This window comes from Schistocerca serialis, chromosome 5, assembly GCF_023864345.2.
Source record: "Schistocerca serialis cubense isolate TAMUIC-IGC-003099 chromosome 5, iqSchSeri2.2, whole genome shotgun sequence".
NCBI classification, from domain to species: domain Eukaryota; kingdom Metazoa; phylum Arthropoda; class Insecta; order Orthoptera; family Acrididae; genus Schistocerca; species Schistocerca serialis.
In genome coordinates, this window is record NC_064642.1 from 73,111,531 (window position 1) to 73,134,536 (window position 23,006).

Below are 23,006 nucleotides of genomic sequence, written 5' to 3' on the forward strand. Positions count from 1 at the left end.
CCACACACATATATACACATGCACACACAGGGCAAATATTAATGAAACTGACAAACTGCAGGGATGGTTTCATGACTGGAAATGGAGGAAAAAAGTCCTATGAACATGTGTCCAGAAACAGATTGTTGCCACGGCAGGTGGTGCTGACGAATGAAAGTTCCTCTGACCATGTGCCGTGTGTTTCTTGTGTGTTGCAGGCTGTGTGATTGACGCAGCATACTGTAAGCAGCAGAATGGTCTGGTATTCATGTCTGGAACAGGCCGAAATGGTGTTTGTTTATGGCCAAGCACATGGAAATGATCAATAGGCAACACGGCTACGCCAAAACAAGTACCCTCAGAGACACTAATTGTGTCACCCAAATTTCAAGCCCTTTTTGGATCTTTCAGACAGACAAACATGCCGGGAGGTGATGGACTGTGTGAACACCAGATTTGGAGGACTGTTTCTACGGGATATACAGACGAAACCTAGTACAATCTCCAGGTAAGTGGTCTACCAACATTTTGTAAGCCACAGTATTGATTATGTGTATCCTGCATGACAACCGCTACTATCCCTGTCACCTGCAGCACAACAATTATCAGCAGCAGATCTCCCTCTACAGGAAGGATTTTGTCGATGATTTTTGCACCAGACCATCACAATTACAGAATTTCTGTCATCAGTCCTCTCTATCAACAAAACAACCTTTACCAGAACTGGTATCATCAATCTGTGTAATCGTCTTCTATGGGGGCATGTGGTCAGAAGAACTCTCATTTGTCAGCGCCATCTACCATGACAATGATGCATTTCTGGACATATGTTCATAGGACTTCCTGTCAGGAATCTGTCCCTTCTGTTTGTTGGTTTTATTGATGTTCATCCTGTACATATATGAGGGGTTTCAAAAGAAAAGGCACAAAACAACACTGTGGATATAACACAATACTTTATTTAAAAGTAGTCACCATAGAGGCCTGAGCACAACTATCCTACTGTTTCACAACTTGAAGTATGCCCTATTGCCAGAATTCCTATGGCTGTGACAGGAACCAGTACTCCACCACATCCTTCAATTTGTTGTGACAGGTGATACACTTCCCTTTGAGACGGTTTTTTAGTAAACCAAACACACTGAAGTTGCAGGGTGACATGTCCAGATTGTAGGGTGGATGCTCAAGCTACTCTCACTTGAACTTTGCCATTACACATGCTGTACGACCTTGGAGATGTGTGTTACCATGGAGCATAATCACCTGCTCCACGAGCAGCCCCAGGCCCCTTGCTCTTGATGCATTTGCATAGACTACAGAGTATCTCACAGTACACATCACACATAATAGTTTTTCTGTGCTCGAGAAATTCAATGAGCACCGGACTTTGGGCACTGAAAAAGATGGTGTGCATTACCTCGCCTGCTGAGGGCAGGCCACTCACACTTCCAGACAACAACTGACAACATGGCTATACTAGCAACACGTCTGTGTGTGAAAGTTCTACTTCTGAGTAAGGAGTTTCTCTAAAAGCAACTTGATGCATCCTCTATGGAGTGAGTATCTAGCCCTTCCACTCTGTTGTTATGTCATCCTGGACCTTTCATTCTTGACAACAAATGTTTCTCAGGATCAGTTATGTATGACAATGATCAACACTTTCTGAGAGTGCATAGTTTGTAAACAGCAATTTTGTTTAAGGAAATAAGCATTTTACAAGAGCATAGAGAGTAGCAACTATGATGCTCTCTAGACAAGTAAATTAGCATTAATGCACGATGAGTGACAACATTGAAAACAGAGTTTATTTATCATAATGACACTTTGTAGCCTTCTACTGACTTGTTCTACACACCTGAAAATTCCTTTAAGGACTGAGCCCTACATAACACACAGTGTGTAGACAGGGGAGTCCCAGCTGCAAATCTACACCCCCTCGGAGAAAGAAAATTTCCACAAACCAAACTCACTTCCTGTCTTTCTGCGTCAGAAGAAAGCTAGATCATGTAATGGATATTGAGTACTAGCAAGTGTGCCCAGAGGCATTTGATACTAAATCTCAAAATCATGTCGTACTTCGCTGTGAAACTAACATTGCCTACCCCCGATCCCACATCTAGCTCACATCCTGAGTGAATACACTCTTGTGTATGATTTTGTAATAAGTCATTTCCAAAGTACTTTTAAAACGTGGAAAGGTCTGTGGGAAGCTGGAAAATTTAAAAAATTATGTTTCTCTAGCCTTTGTGACGTCTTACACATTTGTATTTTTTGTATCCAAAACACAAATGTTCCATCAATACTCGAGTCATTTGCAGAAATAAACTCAGTGTGGTTTATTGTCTGTTAACTGTAATCACGTAACGCATTATAAAACTTTGAAGAGTTTAGAGCTTCATGATACCTCGCAGAACACATTTACTGTGCTCTGATCTCTCAGAGAATAATATCGATTTCCGGTGAAATCATCCTAGAGAAAACAAAGCCTGGCGTGGCTGCAGCTCCAGGCAATTGCCCACCTTGTTTCGTTCTTCTTCTTGAACACAAGGTAATACATCCACATGCACTCGAACCAGTTATTTTGTCTTGGCGGGAAACTGAGGTCTTTCAGACGTGGGTGGAAAGGTGATGTTATTTCTCAGCGGCTGGTATGAATGATAATGCATACCGCTCTTTCTGCTGGAAAAAGACACCAAAAGCGTACAGAGGAGGAGGCAAGCCCTGTGGTTCCTGACAGCGTTGTAGTATTTGAAACAAAGCGCTTTCACGTCACAACTCAGGTACCTCCATCTTTTGTCAGTTGTTTTTTCTATCAATATCTGTGAGGGTGGCGGCGCTGGAAGAGCGGCGTTCAAATTCCCGTTCGACATTACCGATTATTTTGTGCTGGTGTCCTCACAGATCTTATTTAAAGAAAGACAATTTAAGAATCACCTAGAGCTGCTAATGAAATAAGCCTTTATTCACTAAGAGTTTCAAACAACTGATCATCGTAAGGTAATACATATATTCCTGTTTGGTATTAGGCGTCTAAAATAAAATTAAAAAACCCAGGATGGTTGTTTACTACATTTTTGACGCCACTGTAAGAACTACAGCTTACAAGATGATGTTAAAAAAATGTTACCTGATGATGTTCTGTTGATTGAAAGTCGTACTGATTAAGGATTAATTTCATTAGCAGCTCTTGGTGGTTCTTGAATCTACATCTACAGCGCGCAGGCCACCTTATGGTGTGTGATGGAGGATACTTTGTGTACCACTGTCACCTTCCCTTTTCTGTTCCTGTCGCGTGGTTAGAACGACTGTTTGTAAGCTCGAATTTTATCTTAAATGTTCCTTTCGAGAGGAAAAATGTAGGCGGAAGCAATATGCTGGTTGATTCTAGTTAAGGACGTTCACGCATTTTTTAACAGTAAGCCACAGCGCCTCTGTTCTAACGTCTGCCACTGAAGTTGGAAGCGTATCACCATGGCTAAATGAACTTGTGACGACACGTGCCGTTCTTCTTTGGATCTTTTTTATTTCCTCTATCAGTCCTATGTGGCACGGGTCAAAGATACGTCCCTCGTGGTTCGACTAAGCTTACTGAGCATTCTTCCAATGTATGTCAGTCTGGCATCTGCCTTACTTGCGATTAGTCTTACGTGTTCGTCCCACTTAAAATTGCTTCGTAAGCATACGTACTTCTGCATGTTTTAGGGATGTGACTGACAGCTTCCACTGCTTGATCGGCAATCGTGTAATCATATAGTAACGGGTCTTTGTTCCTTAAATATGACATTCTTCAAACATTCGGATTTAGGTTTCCCTAAAATCTAGTATGGCAACGCGACTCAGGGATAACTTGCTTGAAAAGGCCATTGTCGACTTCGTCTCTCACCGTTATCTGACTGAGCGAGTTCCCCGTCTGTAACGACTTTGTTGTTGTTTGTGCTATGAATTCTCCCTTCTCCCTTATTATTCACCACGTCCACCAGATTCTGCATGGCAAATTAATGCTGAGATCATGTGTCTGTGTCTTTGGAGACTTACCCGTTTTCTAACATCAGTATCGGTTTTTAGAATATATCTGCAATTTTTGTATTATAATGGAAAAGGGTGTTAAATATGGCAATGTATGTTACGTACGATGCAAATGTTCAAATGGCTCTGAGCACTATGGGACTCAGCTGCTGAGGTCATTAGTCCCCTAGAACTTAGAACTAGTTAAACCTAACTAACCTAAGGACATCACAAACATCCATGCCCGAGGCAGGATTCGAACCTGCGACCGTAGCGGTCTTGCGGTTCCAGACTGCAGCGCCTTTAACCGCACGGCCACTTCGGCCGGCCACGATGCAAATGTAGACGCCTGACTACACAACAGGTCTATCAATTACCACAACCTTCATTTCACATTCATTTTCGTTGGCGGGCCACCATCCATCCTGTCTAGACCTCGGGCTACGCTACAGATCAGTCTCTACGCAGAACCAAGATTTCAAGGGGTCCACTGCCACACCCTAGCCATCGCTAACGATGCTTCGCCAGGCTGGATGTTGGGCAGAAAACGCACTCCCAGTTCTCTTCGTACCAGCGGGATACCTTCCTGCAGCCGACACCGTACCAAGTCACAGCACTCGCCGACACACAGCTGTAGTGGAGCACACGGACGCTGACTTACCGGCTGGGGTGAGCGGCAGTCTCCGGCCGTGCGAGTCGTGGCGCGGCTGCTGCTGGGGGCTGTGGTCGGCGCTGCTCGAGCCTGAGGTGCCGACCGCAGAGCCGCTGTTCAGCACGGGGAAACACGCCGACACCGGCGTCGGGGCGGCCGCCGTCGACGACGCCCGAGACTCCTGGTGGTGGATGTTCAGCCGGGACACGGACACGCTCTTGAGCGACGGCAGCTTCTGCACAGGTTGGTGGTACCACACCGTGGTCGTGAGCACTGCGCCCGACATGGCTGCGCGGCGACTGCTGGCGGCCAGAGCGCGCGCCGCGGCTCGAGCAGCTGGTATCTCGGCTACCGGTCTGGCTGGTGGGGGAGGGGGGCGGGGAGTGGGGAGGCGCGTGGAGGGGGCGACGCTTCCTGGTGCCACCGGGTCCTTCCCCTCCTCGTAACAGTCTGCTGCTAGCGCTTTGTTTGTATTTGACCCGCTGCGTGCGCGCAGATGCGCCTTGTGACCGACCGCAGTAGTTAAATTCGTCTCGCCGTGTCGAAGGGGATAATGTCTTCATTAAAACCTCTATGGCCAAAACTGCGCACATCTAAAATCCTTGAGAAACTTACGTTCATGAGAATCATGGATCATGTTAATAAGCATAACATCCTTAACAAAAACCAGGCTTTTTCGACCAAACACGCCATTTTCTCATTTGTCAACCAACTTCTCGAACCCATAAACAATAAAATGTCATCAGTTGGAATCTTCTGCGAGCTAAGTCATTCGACTGCGTAGATCACAAAATTCTGCTTACGAAGGCCGAGTATTATGCCTTATATGGTAAAGTTGAGATATGGTTCGAGTCATATCTAGATGGCAGAAGGTAGTACCGAATAATTCTGCAGTGGCACCTTCCTGCTCTGACAAGGGCACAGTGAAATGTGGGGCACCACAGGGCTCAGTGCTTGGTCCCTTCCTTTTGCAAAACTTTATCAATGATCCGCCATGGTGTACAACACGAAAAGTAAACTTCACCCTATTTTTCAGACGACACAGCCATTGTGACTGACAAGAGTACCAAACTTCAGTCCAAAGAACTCTGCGTCCACTATATTCAAAGAACATGGTGGAAGGAAGGGACCAAACACTGAGCCCTGTGGTACCCCACATCTCACTGTGACCCTGTCAGAGCAGGCAGGTGCCACTGCAGAATTATTCGCTACTACCCTCTGCCTTCTGTCACCTAGACATGTCTCGAGGCATATCCCAACTTTAAAATATAAGGCACAATGCTCGGCCTTCGTAACCAGAATTTTGTGATCTATACTGTGTCCACTATATTCACATCAAATGGTCTGTCCCTGAATGTTAACAAGACTCAATTCATTCAGTTTCAAACAGCAAACAAAAAACTGGAAAATATTGAAATAAAACGTGGCGGCAAAAAATATTGTCAGTTTTCTTCCAATTTCCTGGGCTTACACGTCAACAACAATTTAAGCTGGACAGTGTGCCTCATCGACTTATGTAAAAGACTGAATTCGGCAGCATCTGTCATTTGCTCAATTACGTCTGTTTATTTCTTGGAAATAATCAAAGCTGCATTCTTTCGATATTTCCATTCACTTACGACCAGTAGCATTGTGTTCTGGGGAAACCAGTGACGAGGAAATAAAGTCTTCATTGCACAGAAGAGAATCACCAGAATTACTTCGCTAATGCGCTTTGTGAACAATAATCATACAATTTATAGAACAAACAGTGAGTATCATGATCATAATACAAGAAGTAAACAGGATTTTCAAAAAAATGGTTCAAATGGCTCTGAGCACTATGGGACTTAACATCTATGGTCATCAGTCCCCTAGAACTTAGAACTACTTAAACTTAACTAACCTAAGGACATCACACAACACCCAGCCATCACGAGGCAGAGAAAATCCCTGACCCCACCGGGAATCGAACCCGGGAACCCGGGCGTGGGAAGCAAGAACGCTACCGCACGACCACGAGATGCGGGCCAGGATTTTCACAAAGATATAAAAAATCTCATCATGGTAGGCAGTAGATTATTCAAGTATAAAAGTATACAACAAACATCCAGTTCACGTTAAATCAGTCATTGTGGGTAAGACTTATTTGCAGATGATACTTATTTGCAGATGATACAAACATTGCAATAAATAGTATTCAAATATAAATTTAGAAAGGGCAGCTAATCAAATTTTTACTGACATTAATAAGTGGTTCATTGCCAATTCACTGTCATTAAACTTTGAAAAGACCCACTACATGCGGTTCAGAACTTCCAAGAGATTTCCTTCTGGTGTGCGTATAAAATATGATGACAAGGAAATAGAAGAAGTTGAGAGTGTAAAATTCTTGGGATTACAACTTGATAATAAATTCAGTTGGGAGCAACACACTAACGAACTGCTAAAGCATCTAAACAAGTCTGTGTTTGCAATGCGAATGATGTCAGACATAGGAGATATAAATATAAAAAAACTGGCATATTTTGCTTATTTTCACTCCGTTATGTCATGTGGTATCATATTTTGGGGTAACTCCACAAACAGAGAAAAACGTTTTTGAGTACAGAAGCGTATGATAAGAGTAATGACTAGTGTAAATCCAAGAACATCAGGTCGAAACCTATTCAAAGAATTGGGCATATTAACCACAGCTTCTCAGTATATATATTCCTTAATGAAGTTTGTTCTAAATAATACATCTCTTTCTCCAACTAACTGCTTAGTACACAGTATCAACACTAGGAATAAGAACAATATACATAAAGATTTAAAATCACTTACTCTTGCCCAGAAAGGAGTCCAGTATTCAGCAATGCATGTTTTCAATAAGTTACCAGCAACCATTAAGAATTTAGTTTCAGACAAGGCACAATTTAAACATAATTTAAAAGAATTTTTCGTGGCCAACTCTTTCTATTCCATCCATCAGTTTCTCAACAAGTGCAGCAGACCATTTTAATGAAAATTTATTATACTTTAATTTTTGACGATACTTGGTTGTAACAGCCAAGTAACTACCTACTGTGTGAATGATGGCTGTATGGAAAGTCTTAAGTCTGTAAATAGTGAAAGTTTAATTTTAAATCTTGTACATAATCTGACTGTTCTTAACTGAGGATCACTGAAATTAATAATTTACTTTAATTTTTGACAATACTTGGTTGTAATAGCCAAGAAACTAGCAAATGTCTGAATGATGGATTTAATGAAAGCAGATGTAAGTATTAAACCTGTAAATATTAGAAGTTTAAATTTAATTCATGTACATAATTTTACTGTTTATTGACTGAGGATCATTAAAATTAATGAAAGTCAAGATTTCTAATTACATTTTTGTAATGTGTTTATTTGATATGTTCCACATCCAGGAGGATTCCCTCTTTTATGGGCCTATGGAATGAATAATTAATGTAATCTAATCTAATACCGAAACAATGGAGATTTCAGAGGGTTCCAGGAGAAAGATAAACTGTGTCATCCACCGAGGAAACAGAACAACGTATTCATGATAGACAAGGCCTGTCTATGCAGCAGCCAGCTCTCGTTTCTTCACTGGCGATCCTGGCAACCAGTTGGGATCACTGAATAACAAACAACACTGCGAGACGTTCCTCCTAGGGTCCTTCAGCATACAAAGTCACATGTGCTACAGAAGGGGTGGTCTAGCAGAAGGCGCTGGCGCCTATAAATTCGATACTCTGAAGCGTCTTTGTATGCTGTTTCCGGAGACGCGTTCCTATGCTCAAATTGTTCCTCAAGGCACGCTCTACAACCTATCGAAGTTTGTCAGTGTCGTTTTGTAACACGTTGCATATACACTATCTGATCAAACGTGTCCAGGCACCCCTATATAACGCGGAACTGAACCGACAGTGTGAAAGGAAAAGGTGGGGGGGGGGGGGGGAGCGGGGAGGGGGGCATTGTGCTGGCTGTAGAGAAGCAGCAACAGCGCAGAATGAGTCTGTCAGGAGAGCTCATTGACTTCGAAAGTGCCCACGTCACTGGATATCACCCAAGTACCAGATCCGTGAGGGATATTTCAATCCTTCTAAAGCTGCCCAAGTTGGCTGTTGCCGATTATAAAATGAAAAATTGAAGGAACAATCACAGTGAACCAAGAGCAGGCACATGACATGACTGGCCCACAGAGACCGTTGAGCACTGCGGACGGCGGATGCAAAAAATTTTGAAATCAGCTGAAGGAATCACTATGTGACAATTCGATGGACGGGTTTGGGTTTGGCGAATGCGTGGAGAACTTTACCTACCAACATGTGTAGCCCCGCCGGCCCGAGTGGCCGAGCGGTTCTAGGCACTACAGCCTGGTACCGCAAGGCCGCTACGGTCGCAGGTTCTAATCCTGCCTCGTGCATGGATGTGTGTGATGTCTTTAGGTTAGTTAGGTTTAAGTAGTTCTAAGTTCTAGGGGACTGATGACCTCAGATGTTAAGTCCCACAGTGCTCAGAGCCATTTGAGCTATTTTGTGTAGTCCCTACAGTGAAGTACGGAGGAGATGGTGTTATGGCACGGGTTTGGTTTTCACGGTTAGGATGAATCCCCTTATTGCGCTTAAGAAAACGCTACATGCAGAAGGCTAAGTGTAAATTTTACAGCACTGTGTACACTGGAGGAACTGTTCGTAGACGGTGATAGATTGTATCAGTATGACACTGCAACGTTTCATTAAGCAGCGTCTGACAGGCAATGGTTTGTGGGCAACAACGTTTTTGAAACGGACTTGCCGGCCGCGGTAGCTCACTGTAGTCATAAAAAGTTCGGTTTACACATCAGATTTCACGCGGTTAGGTTACGCTTTTCTTCGAAAAATCGTCGGAAAACTGCAACAAACGGCCGGCCACGGTGGCCGAGCGGTTCTAGTCGCTACAGTCTGGAATCGCACGACCGCTACGGTCGCAGGTTCGAATCCTTCCTCGGGCATGGATGTTTGTGCTGTCCTTAGGTTAGTTAGGTTTAAGTAGTTCTAAGTTCTAGGGGACTGATGACCTCAGATGTTAAGTCCCATAGTCCTCAGAGCCATTTGAACCATTTTTTTTTTTTTTTTTTGAAGCGGACTTGCTTGTCCAGAGTCCCGTAATGAACCCAGTGGAAAACTTTTGGAATGAGTTAGAATGTCGACTTCAGTCAGCAGCCCAGCGTCCAACATCACTCAGTTCGTGGCTTCGGCTCTTGAGGTAGAATGGACTGCCATTTTTCCACAGCCATTCAAACACCTCACTGAATGTGTACCCAGCCGAGTTCAAGGGTCGTAAAGGCGAAGGGTGGCCACACCTCATATTAACATCCACTATCTGTCCGGATAGGTTTGATCAGATAGTGTGTATATCATAGAGAGAACTTTCGCTTGTCAATGAGTAGTTGTGAGATTCACGATTTCGGAGACATACCATTCGAAAGAGCCCAAGACACTCGATTTAGTCTACATGCGTCATGGCTTTCCTCCGTAATACGGGTGTGATGCCAGACACAATGGAGCATCAACGGCATTGTGGGAAACTACCACAATGTTATCAGTACGTCCTTACGTAAACAGGTAGATTTTAGAGGGCTATCAGTTACATGATTCCACGTTATCTGAAAAGAGGCAGAGATGTCAGAGGATTAAGAGCAGCTCGTAGAATGTACGAACCGTCGCCTCTTCTTAGTAATCTGCTCTTATTATTCCGTGTAACGACATCAGAACGAGAACATCTCCGAAGTGAGCGGAAAGTGCTTCTCACGAAAGGAGATACGTCAGAAAGATTTGCACTACGATTAGTACCACCATTAGTCGACTACTTACGAGACGTGAACTGTCGCCCCTTGCAACTGGAAAAGATAAGTAGAAGAAACAGTACGCTAAAGTGACGACAAATCAAATACCAAAAAAGTAGAAATATGGTTCGTTGTTAGCGCTGGATATGTTTTGCAAATGGTTTTAATACACGCAGCACTTTTAGTCTAGATTTGTCCTATCCCCCCCCCCCCCCTTAGAAAGCGCTATAACTTCTAGAAACGAATATGTTTACCACGTTTGGGAACTACGGATATGTAGTGAATGTTACCATCAGATGCAAATCACATGTGCAACTCTAGAACCATACACACAAGTATCACTAGACATATTCAGAATAATTCACTGGTTAAGAACTGGAAGAGATTTAATAGTGATTCAAATGAATAATAGCTATTAGCTATCTCCGTACTGAAGAAGAACGTATGGATTGTAACCGAATCAAACACACACACATACTGCGTTCCATGGTATCGTAGATGAACGGGGCGAGCTGGGTTTCACAGATGATCGTTTTTTACAGATTCCATGTTGATACCTACAGAGGAGATTCGCAATCTCCAATGGAATCATAATACTCGAGCACAAAACTCATTCCAGGACAGACATCAGCGACGTATCGTTCTAGTTGTATAAGTCTGCCGGCCGGAGTGGCCGAGCGGTTCTAGGCGATACAGTCTGGAACCGGGAGACCACTACGGTCGCTGGTTCGAATCCTGCCTCGGGCATCGATGTGTGTGATGTCCTTAGTTTAGTTAGGTTTAAGTAGTTCTAAGTTCTAGGGGACTGATGACCTCCGAAGTTGAGTCCCATAGTGCTCAGAGCCATTTGAACCATTTTGCACCATAATCAGTTGTTTTTACTCGTTTCGGTGTCGCAATACACTGCCCTTAGGTCCCTCTGTGACTCTGGGTGAACATGGTGACAACGGGAATCACTCCATATATCTCATAGAAGGAACCATTCGTAGACGGTGATAGACTGTAGCAGCAATGCAATGCAATGTTTTATTAAGCAGCGTCTGCCAGGCAATGGTTTGTGGAGAACAACGTTTCTGAAACGGACTTGCCGGCCACGATGGCCGAGCGGTTCTAGGCACTTCAGTCCGGAACCGCGCGACTGTTACGGTCACGGGTTCGAATCCTGCCTCGGGCATGGATGTGTCTGATGTCCTTAGGTTAGTTAGGTTTAACTAGTTCTAAGTTCTAGGGGACTGATGACTCAGAAGTTAAGTCCCATAGTGCTCAGAGCCATTTGAACCATTTTTGTGTAAGTCTGTTCGACAACACACCTTGAAAACATGATTGACATACTTGTTTTCCAGTCACCTGGAACTCTTCGTTCGTGCAGCAACGTACAACTACTAGTAGAAGAGGAGCAATGCATTTCGTACGGAACATATCCGTGATGGTACGTGCGTCCAGCTCATATTGCAACATACTTTTATTCGAATATGACTTCCCGCTAAAGATACGTTATATTGTCAATACCAGGTGGATGGAGCCGCTCACTTATAAACATAAAAAAGACGTAGATTAATGGCGAATAATGTAGTCGAGACGTCTTTTTTCAGCTCACCAGTTTTTGTTTGTTTGATTAGAAACATATGCTCCGTAACTACAAACACGTCTGCTTCGATCAGTGTCAGGGAAAGAAGACCACCAATCCGATTTTTATCATTTTCGTCAAAGAAAGCCAACGACAACAATCTCTCTGCATTCACTTTCAACGATGACAAAACAAACTCGCTAAATTAATTATTACTATACGAATTCGGCCAACTCAGGACCACGTCAAACAGCTGATTTGTGGTATCATATTCTTTTCCTTTTTTCGCTTCCCAGTATTTCATTTTTTCTCTCTATTGTTCTCTTTTTTCTTCTTTCTTGTTTTCTTCTTTCTTCTTTCTTGTTTTCCTCCATGAGTTCTTTCCCTGAATTTTTGTCTGTTTTGTAAGTCTGTCTCTTATTCTCAACTCATGAAGACCTTTCTTAATTTCTATAAACCATGAAATTTTTTTTCGGATTTTTGCCAAAGAAGTTGAATATTTGTTTCTGTCAACCTCCATTATTTTTTAAGTGGCCAAAAAATGTAGTCATCAGCTTTCTCATTGTATCTATTACCTGTTTTTTTATACAATTCCTTAATGTTTCTCAATGTCGAAATCCCATTTCTATTCTTTGGATCGAAAATATTCGTCTGATTATTATTTAACAACTTGACAATGTTTAAGGCGTGGCATTCTGAGGCATAAAGATACCCGGTTTCAATCACCAAATTATAATGCTTAAATTTTCTATTAATAGATAGGGTTCCTTGTTAAGTGGAATGCCATTACTGGATTAATAACAACAATAAAGCAATTAACAGTCGATTCCTGCCGCTGACGGGGCGGGGGGGAGGTATATGAGATATTACAGTCTGCGGGTAGAGTGCTGGGATGGAGGGGCTACGAGTGAGTGTGTGTGGATACGGATGGTGGTTGGCGGTTATCGCTGAAACAACCGTTTTCCTTTATATTGTTTTTTTCACGCCAGTTTAACCTGACTGTTAAACCCGCTCGAAGTAACCAGTTTCTTAAGTAATCTATTTTCAGTTTTATATCCCTATTATTTCCTGTAATAAAAGTAGAAATCTAACAAAGATTGAAAAATTTTGACTCTCTCAATTTCAAGAGACGTAGAATCAAAATATCAAATTAAATAGGGAAATAGAAGAAAAGTTCGTACGTCCACTGTTCACTGTTTTTCTCGAAAGATAATAAGTGAATTTATAACACAAAAATACACCAGGATTATCCTATTGAGTCTAATTTTTTGAAACTCTGCTCAGAAATCATGTTGTAATCGGGATCCCAGACCACTATTCGGGCATTTGAATAGTCAGTGCTGAAGGATGGAAACTGAGGTTGAAGAACTCTGTTTTCCTTGTTAATTTGTCCGTTTTCAAGGGCTAAAAGCAGATGAAGACATATTATGTAGACACAGATAGATCAGCTGCTTTATATTTTTATTGTACCCCATGAGTGAACTGTTGGTAAGTTTATCATTTATTACTGTTCACCTAATTTCCTTCCTTCTTTTATTATTTCACAGAAATGGCAGATAAATCTTTAATCCTTTAAAGCAAATGAAGCATTGTAGCTCACTGCTATGTTACTTCGTAAAAATATTTCCAGACTATGGTTGGTTCTAGGCGCTACAGTCTGGAGCCGCGCGACCGCTACGGTCGCAGGTTCGAATCCTGCCTCCGGCATGGATGTGTGTGATGTCCTTAGATTAGTTAGGTTTAAGTAGTTCTAAGTGATAGGGGACTGATGACCACAGCAGTTAAGTCCCATAGTGCTCAGAGCCATTTGAACTATGGTTGGTGTCCTGTCTCAGCAGTGCTGTACCAATACTTATGCCGTGTGTCTGTTGCTCGTTTCTGTCGGCATTGTTATTATAACAGCACTGATCATTTTCAGTCGTTTTCTGTAATAGCGCAATATTTCAAATCATTGCAGATTTTACGAATAAAAATTACTCCTTTTTTTAAAATGTGTATTTAAAAACTAAAAATTTTAGCTCTGCTACTATGGTTGATTTCAGTCCTTTTACTCGGTTATTAATAAAAATAAAAAATAAAAACTACTTTATAACCTAGTCCAAACAAATACCGATAATTCAGAAGTAAAACATCGGTATCGATTTCAATCGGTCTGTTTTTCCCATCCCTAAGTGAGGGAGAAGCGCAGCGCCACAGACTTGATAACGAGCGGAGGAAAGTAGGTGTGCGCGTTGCGTCACGACCTACTTGGGGCGTGGGTCGACGGCGGCCACCGAAGCCTAACTCTGGGCCCGCTGGAGTAACGGGACGCGGAGGCGAAATGGAAAGTCGCACTGCACACGCCATTACACCTGCAGCTACTCTCCGCGCTAGCTCACGAGTCTTGTCTTGCGCTCCGGTGTGTAATACCGGTTAACTCCCTCTTCGGCTCTACTGAAATAAAAAAAAAATTCAATAAAGTTTTCTGAGAGAGTAAAGAATCGAAGTTCTGCTATACTTGACAGTAACGGAGATCGAACAGATAGTAGGCTCCGTGTAATACTTCAGCAAATCTCGATCAAGTTGCGCAGCAGTGGTCGAAAATAGCACACCGCAAGCGCAAACAGGTATCTTACGCGCCACCGCGCAGTCCCTAGTCTATTCAACGCAGAGAGTTGTGCACCAGTATGATGCAACAGCGGGCACACCATCAAAACAGATGTCCATCTAAACGAGAGAATGCGCATTATAACTGGAACGATTAAAGCCACACAATCATGTTAGCTCCACGCCCTTTCAGACATCGCTCGCTAGACCTGAGATGACAACCGGCCACAATTGAAGAATAGAACAGGCTTATTGCTCCAATACTTCAATGAGTAAGTCCAGTCGACACAATACTAGACAATACTACACTCTCATGCTTGAAGTTTCGCATAACCCTTTGGGAAGATAAAGCTGCGTTGCAGCGTCAACTCATTATCCTGGAGAAAGCATGGAAATAGAGATGGAAGGCTAGCAAAGGTTTCCATCATAATGGGTACGAAGTAGCAAGCAAGATTTGGTGCCGCCTACACAGGATAAGCAACGCCAAAACTAGGGCCGCCCTACACAGATGGGGCTTCGTCGACAGTTCTGAACTGCGGAACAGCTGAAGAGATTGTGCAGGCTATTGTCCAATAGTGCTCCAGGGAAAGGTGCTCTGGGGAATGGAGTGATGACCTGGAAGCTACAGCTGAAGTTGTTAACTGGACATGATACACATCTGTGGGTGCAGAATGCTGTGTCAAAAGTAGTTTTCCGTAGAATCTGTGATTTGTATTACCTTCTTCTTTATTTCGTGATTTCAAATCTTTCTATTATACAGGGTGATTCAAAAAGAATACCACAACTTTAAAAATGTGTATTTAATGAAAGAAACATAATATAACCTTCTGTTATACATCATTACAAAGAATATTTAAAAAGGTTTTTTTTTCACTCAAAAACAAGTTCAGAGATGTTCAATATGGCCCCCTCCAGACACACGAGCAATATCAACCCGATACTCCAACTCGTTCCACACTCTCTGTAGCATATCAGGCGTAACAGTTTGGATAGCTGCTGTTATTTCTCGTTTCAAATCATCAATGGTGGCTGGGAGAGGTGGCCGAAACACCATATCCTTAACATACCCCCATAAGAAAAAATCGCAGGGGGTAAGATCAGGGCTTCTTGGAGGCCAGTGATGTGCTCTGTCACGGGCTGCCTGGCGGCCGATCCATCGCCTCGGGTAGTTGACGTTCAGGTAGTTACGGACAGATAAGTGCCAATGTGGTGGCGCTCCATACTGCTGAAATATGAATTGTTGTGCTTCTTGTTCGAGCTGAGGGAACAGCCAATTCTCTAACATCTCCAGATACTAGTCCAGTTACAGTAGCACCTTCGATGAAAAAGGGACCAAAAACTTTATTGGCTGAAATGGCGAATAAATGTACAACAAAATGAAACTTTATAGCTCCCTTAATTCGCCGACAGATAGTGCTTAGCTCTGCCTTTTGCCGTTGCAGAGTTTTAAATTCTTAAAGTTGTGGTATTCTTTTTGAATCACCCTGTACTTTATACTTTAGCTTACGTAGCACTGCTCCTTCTTGGCGTTGTGATTCTTTTTCCATCAGTGTATGTAAATTGTCTAAATTTAGCTGCCAATGCTTTTTTTTTTGCTTTAATTGTTCACCTCCAGTGCTTATGAAGCGCAGATTGCGAACCATTTGGGCATTTACGTGCAGGGATGAGGGCAAACGTCTAAAAGCCTCACTTCGGCTGACCAGTGCGACACGTGGACGGCAATTCATCCGGGCTGGCTCGTCACCCAGTGTCCAAGCTACGGCTCTATGATGCACACACAGCAAATTAAATACATGTGTATGTAGAACTAAGCCGACGAGACGTACGAGCACATGACTAGATGGATTGTCCATTGTTAGCGGTACGTGGTGCAACATTCACCGACAAAAGAAGCAAGTTGCGTCAGGACAAGTATGCTAATAATGGGAGACCCTGTGTAGAATAGGATTCCAACAGAAAAAGCGGAGAATCATTGGGTGAAATGGAAGAAAAAACAGAAGAAAACGTTGCAATCTGCTTGTGGACCAGATGATTCGCCGACAGTACAGGTCGCTATTGTGAAAAGAACGAAAGAGATTACAATTTTGATAAGCATTCAGGAAGAGTAGTTGGTTCTAATGCAGCAAACTCTCGAACTGTGCAATTCATAAAATGTGTTATTGAAGGAGATCTTGTCTAAAGAGTAACAGTCACAATCGGAATGAGACGCCTCATGAAACACGCGGAAGTAACATTGCCTGTGGATATGAAATGCAGTATATTTCATCGGTAATTAAGTTCGCTTCGGTTAATTAGTGGGATACTGGAAAACTTTATATCTTATAGCCTTTTCTGGAATGTTGCTCAAGTGTCTCGGAAAAATTTTAGAATCAGGACATTCTGAAAACCATGAATCAAAACAATCAGGTAGATGTAGTGTTTCTTTACTAGTGAAAAGCCATTCATTAAGTACTACACCAACTATTATTAATGAAAGTACGGCCATGGTAGGGAGGTTCCAGCATGTTGTTTGGTTGGCGAGTCATCGACCAATATAGAAGTAACCTCAGACGTACGTATTGGGCTATTAATATTAGTAATTGCGCCAGGCTTTTTACAGATGCGTTGGTCTACAATGAAGTACACTCTGAAAAAAGCTGCGCAAATATTCGATCAGATGTGGATATAATGTCAGAGTGGTGGAAAGATTGCCAACTTGGTTTAATTGTTCGTAAATATAAAAGTGAGCATTTCGCAAAACGAAAATATGTAGTATCATACAACTACAATATCCTTGAGTCACAATTAGAAGTAGTCAATTCATAAAAATAGCTGGGTGTAACAGTTGTGACGACATGAAATGGATTGATCGCATAGGCTCAATCGTGCTTAAAGAAAGTGGCAGACCGGTTCGCTGATAGTATACCAGGATCGTCTGTCTACAAACGAGATAGCTTACAAAACACTCGTGCAACACATTGTAGAATATTGCTCAAGTGTGTGGGACCTATACCAAATAGCCCTAATACTGGATTCTGATTGAATACAAAGAAGGACGTTTTGTTTGACTCGTGTGAGAGCATAATGGGAATGGTGGTACAACTGAACTGCCACAAGCTTGAAGACAGACAACTATCTCGCGAAAGCCTACTTAACAAAGTTTTGAGAACCAGTATAAAGCGAAGAATCTACAAATACTCTTCAAGTCCGCAAGTATCGCACCTGCCGGGACAGCGAAAACGAAGATTTGACTGACTACAGCGCGCCCACAGACATTAAAACAATAATTCTTCCCGTCACCCATACGCGAATGGTTTGATGGTAAGACTCTCTGTCACGCTCTTTACAGTTGTAGAGTACATGAAGACTGAGCTAACTGCGGTATCCAATGGAAGGAAGCCTGACGTGATACCAGCTTAAGTCCGAGGAGAGAGTAAATGTCGGAAATTCTTACCTGGTAGACACTAAAATCTACGTAGAAAATGCCGAGAACCGGTTCTCAGTGATAAAATTGGGAGTAGTCTTCTTCACTCGCTTACCCACTTCCCCCGGAGATGAGATAAAATTATCTGGATGTCGTGCGAAGGTATTCCGGCAAGTGTTTCAAATCACATTTCACCCATGAACGAGACAAGAATAAAGTATAAGATAATACAAATTACATTAACTGATTTTCTAGGTACAGAAATAAAATAGGTTGGAAATTTCTTTCGGCTCTGAATCGCCGCTGCTCTTGACTCAGACTGCCCACGCCATAACAGTGCCGTTACGAGCCATTTTATTCCCTAACTGCTCGCGCTTCTGGGTTGTGGCAAGGGCGTAGTCGAAGAAACGGTTCTAACTATGGCAAACACCTGCGTCGTATGAAAATTAGCTGTGTGAGGATATTGCTTGACTACTTAGAGTTTTACCGGGAAGGTTACAGCCGATACACAACACACCCGGTAGCTTTTCTTTTTAATATTGACCTTGACAGATGTTAATGAATTTAGTTTTCCACTACCTGTGCTAGAAACGAAAGACATAGTGAGTAAGGAAAAAGAAAATCAGGAGAAAGTGAACGCAGCACGTCTGTACTTTGAAAACGTCTAACAAAAAAATGTATGCTTTTCACTGCTCGATAACAAAATAGAACCAACGCTAACGCCTTACGTTATACTCCTATGCAATCTGACAGTGACAGCCATCCAAGTGGTGCCGTGGCTAAGATACGAAAGGGGCTGGGTTCAAATCCCTGTCTGCTATCCTAATTTTTGGTTTCTTCCCTTTTTTCCGGTGGATACCGGGATAATTCTTCGAGCAGACTTCGCCTATCGTTTCCACGTCGTTCTCCAACTGACCTTGGTCTAACTCTAACGTTTCTCCTTCCCTCTCCTGCACTTTTTTGTGAATTAAAATAGGCCACTGTTAAACGACACTGCATTTTCACTGTTAACAGGCCTTCCGATAGCAGTAAGCATTATTTCGTATAAATTCCAGAACGAACACATCAGAAGAGTATAGAATTTACGCTTGGATAACGCTGACTCAGACATTTCAAAATTAAATAAAAGGAGAGTAACTTTTGTGTTACACTGGACATCAATAACATATTTTTTAAGTCAGAGATCCAATCAACAGAAGACGGGCCTACAGCTTCCTATGTTAATGGAAAAACTCGCAATTCTGATATGTTTCTGACATATTAGCTACCAAAGTCATTCACTCGGAGGCCGTTGTTCACTGGTCCACACTTGTACAGGACAATTTATGGGCGGCTCTCAACTGACCAATACATTTATTGTCGACGACATTCTGGTCTACCATGCGAGTGATGGTATAAACTGCACAAGATGTTCAATGAAGTAGAACACGGTAGTGTGTTTAAGAAAAGATAAAGCGTCCCCGTTTTGGAGTACTAGTTAGGCGTGGACAGAAGATAGGATACGGTTTTTTTTTATACTTCACCTTCAAATGTAGCTGGGAAAACTCTCAGTTCGCAGCAGTCGAGACTAGAGACAAAATCCACGGTACTTGGCACAATCACGACCCTTCGAAGGATATGCAGAAATAAAGCAACCACACAACCTGCTGTAAAATGGGTGACAGAGGGTACTTTTTATTGAACCACACACAAAAGTATTAAGGTCTGTTCAAATACGTAAATGATCACTTTTGTTGACAAACTGCAATCTCTCAGCATCCTACCAGTAAATGTAAGCCTGCCATCTTACGTATAACTGTGCCAACGTTTTCATTCCCTGACGTGGAGAGCTCGATGGTAATCCATGCACCAGGCTGATGTTTTGCTAAGCTCTAAAAGTATGCTACCACAATTTCTACCCTCGTCATCTGCCAAAAGCCTGAGATTTGAGCCAAACCACCTGCTAGGCAATGAACGGCAGTGACCGACCACACTTCCCTGAAGCAGCCCCCTCCCCCAGTGCGTGTGGATGACTCTCCGTTCACGATAGCTTGTCACTCTCTGCCTGTCCTAAAGAACTTAACTCAGTCACGAACGTGGTCACTTAATTACACAGAGATATTAGCTTTTGTAGAAATCATTGCAGTACTGCATAAAAAGCTGTTTGAAAATCTAGAAATATCGCATTCTCTTGGTCTGTTCTACCCATGCCCCTTAGAGTATTATATCGCCTGTGCTGTGGCGATCATCTCGGAGGTAAGCCAGTTCGAATCCTAGTGCTGGACGAAATCTTGACTGCCAGTATTTGGGCGGTACGAGGAGGAGTTGTGGTGGAGTCAAGTTTCTCGTCACCAGTCTTTGCGCCATGTCCTGGGTTAATTTCCAGATCTCTCCCCAGTGTGTCAACAAGTGAGGGCATGTGATGCATCCATCGGATGACGACGTTGAGTTTGGCGGCCCCTTTGGTGCTAGTAGAGAGGAGTAGCCTATGTCTTGGCACCTGGTTTCACCTTCTCCTTTCTCCACAAATAAATACACTGAAATGCCAAAAAACTGGTACACCTGCCTAATATCGTGTAGGGCCCCCGCGAGCACACAGAAGTGCCGCAACACGACGTGGCATGGACTCGACTAATGTCTGAAGTAGTGCTGGAGGGAAATGACACCATAAATTCTGTAGGGCTGTCCATAGATCCTTAAGAGTACGAGGGGATGCTTCTGAACTGCACGTTGCAAGGCATCCCAGATATGCTCAATAATGTTCATGTCTGGGGGGTTTGGTGGCCAGCGAAAGTGTTTAAACTCAGAAGAGTGTTCCTGGAACCACTATGTAGCACTTCTGGACATGTGAAGTGTCGCACTGTCCTGCTGGGTTTGCCCATTTCCGTCGGAACGCACAATTTACATGAGTGGATGAAGGTGATCAGACAGGAAGCTTACGTACATGTCACCTGTCAGAGTCGTATCTAGATGTATCAGGGTTCTCATATCACTCCAACTGCAAACGCCCCACATAATTACAGAGCCTCCACCAGCTTGAACAGCGCCCTGTTGACATGCAGGGTTCATGGATTCATGAGGTTGTCTCCCTACTCGTACACGTCCATCCACTGCATAAAATTTGAAACGAGACTCGTACGACTAGGCAACATGTTTCCAGTCATCAACAGTCCAATGTCGGTGTAAAGCTCTGAAGGGTACATGAGTGGGCCTTCGACTCCGAAAGCCCATTCGCTGACGTTTCGTTGAATAGTTCGCACGCTGACACTTGTTGACGGCCCTTCATTGAAATCTGCAGCTGTTTGCGGAAGGGTTGCATTTCTGTCACGTTGAACGATTCTCTTCAGTCGTCGTTTGTCCCGTTTTTGGAGGATCTTATTCCGGCCGCAGCGATGTCGAAGATTTGACGTTTTACCAGTTTTCTTATATTCACAGTACACTGGTGAAATGGTCGTACGGGAAAATCTCCATTTCATCGCTACCTCGGAGATGCTGCGTTCCATCGCACGTGCGCCGACTATAACACCACGTTCAAACTCACATAAATCTTGATAACCTGCTATTGTAGCAGCAGTAACCGATCTAACAACTGCGCCAGAAACTTGTTGTCGTATATAGGAGTTGCCGAGCGCAGCGCCATATTCTCTCTATTTGCATATCTCTGTATTTGAATATGCATGCCTATACCAGGTTCTTTGGCGCTTCAGTGTATAACGGCACACCTCTAATGTATCCACATTCTAGTAATGTGCGCGGAGGAAGAATACCCTTTCCGACAGGGCTGAACCCATGCCTGTGGAGTATCCCAGCCAATAAGCCATACGATATTTAGGTTTAAGGCGTCATAAGTAGAACATGCTAGCTGGAGTGTTGAGCTCAAAGTACATTTTCCAGGCTGTTAGGGGGCTTCGCGAGTTAACACTGAAGAGCGTGAGACTACTTCTAAAATGACCGCTTTCTCAGAAAACAGAGTACAAATCGTTGTTTCCTTCAGCATATTACTGGTGTTGTTCCAGTGTAATTCACAACCGAATAGAAACATAGTGTCGGGCTCGCCAGACACTTCTACTTTCTAAGGAACGAACATTAGTGTTTAACTACCCGTCGACGAAGAGGTCATTAGAAGAGATGGAGCATGAGCTCAGATTTGCGTTACCGAATGAGGTGGTGCAGTGGTTAACACAATGAACTCGCATTCGGGAGGAGACGGTTCGAATCCGTGTCTGGCCATCCACGTTTAGGTTTATGGTGATTTCTCTAAATTGCTTGAGGCAAAAGCCGGGATGGTTCCTTAGAAAGGCCACGGACGATTTCCTTCCCCATCCTTGAAATATTCCGATGTTGTGCTGTGTCTCTAATGATACCGATGTCAACAGGGTGTTAACCTCTGATCTCCCTTCCTTCCTTCGGAGTGTGGAAGAGTGGGGAAGGAAATCGGTCGTGTCTTTTGAAAAGGAACCATCCCGGCATTTGCGATATGCAATTTACGGGGACTGTAGGAAACCTAAAACTGGAACGGATATTTGAACCGCCGTCATGCCGAATGCGGGTCCATATCATAGCACTGGGACTGCTCGCTCGATTTCTGTCATCCGATGTCATGAAGCGTAGGAGCTTTCACTTTAACTGTTATAACTAAAGAAAGTATATACTTAGCAACACTGAGGTTGGTATGAGACTTAAGCACTTTGCTGCTAACACTTTTAGTTATTTGTGTTCTGATCTCTGTCAGTCACTGTTTCATTTTTGTCGTCAGTCTTTTGACTGGTTTGACGGGACACGCAACGACTTCTTTATCTGTCTCAAAGTAGAGTCCTCCATTATTTGCTGGATACATTCCAGTCTCCGTGTTCCCCTACAGTTTTCGGTCTCTACGATTCCCTCGAAAAACCACGACAGCTAAGCCCCTATGTCTCTCATCCTATTCCTTTTTCTAGTCTGTGCTTTCCGCATATTCCTTTCCTCGCCAATTCTGTGAAGGACATTTCTTATCTTATCAGTGCAATTAATATTCAGTATCCTTACGTAACAAGACTTC

The 23,006-nt window shown here is 43.1% G+C and overlaps 1 protein-coding gene across 4 annotated transcripts in view; it reads right to left on the bottom strand.

Annotated features, from left to right (window-relative positions):
- Nucleotides 1-23,006, bottom strand: part of LOC126481601 (dual specificity tyrosine-phosphorylation-regulated kinase 4) — a 647,996-nt gene that overhangs the window by 14,447 nt on the left and 610,543 nt on the right. For all 4 annotated transcript variants that reach the window (XM_050105470.1, XM_050105469.1, XM_050105468.1 and 1 more), the window contains one exon: nucleotides 4,646-4,871. In XM_050105470.1, the coding sequence (XP_049961427.1) occupies nucleotides 4,646-4,871 (226 nt within the window). The remainder of the gene's footprint in view (nucleotides 1-4,645; nucleotides 4,872-23,006) is intronic.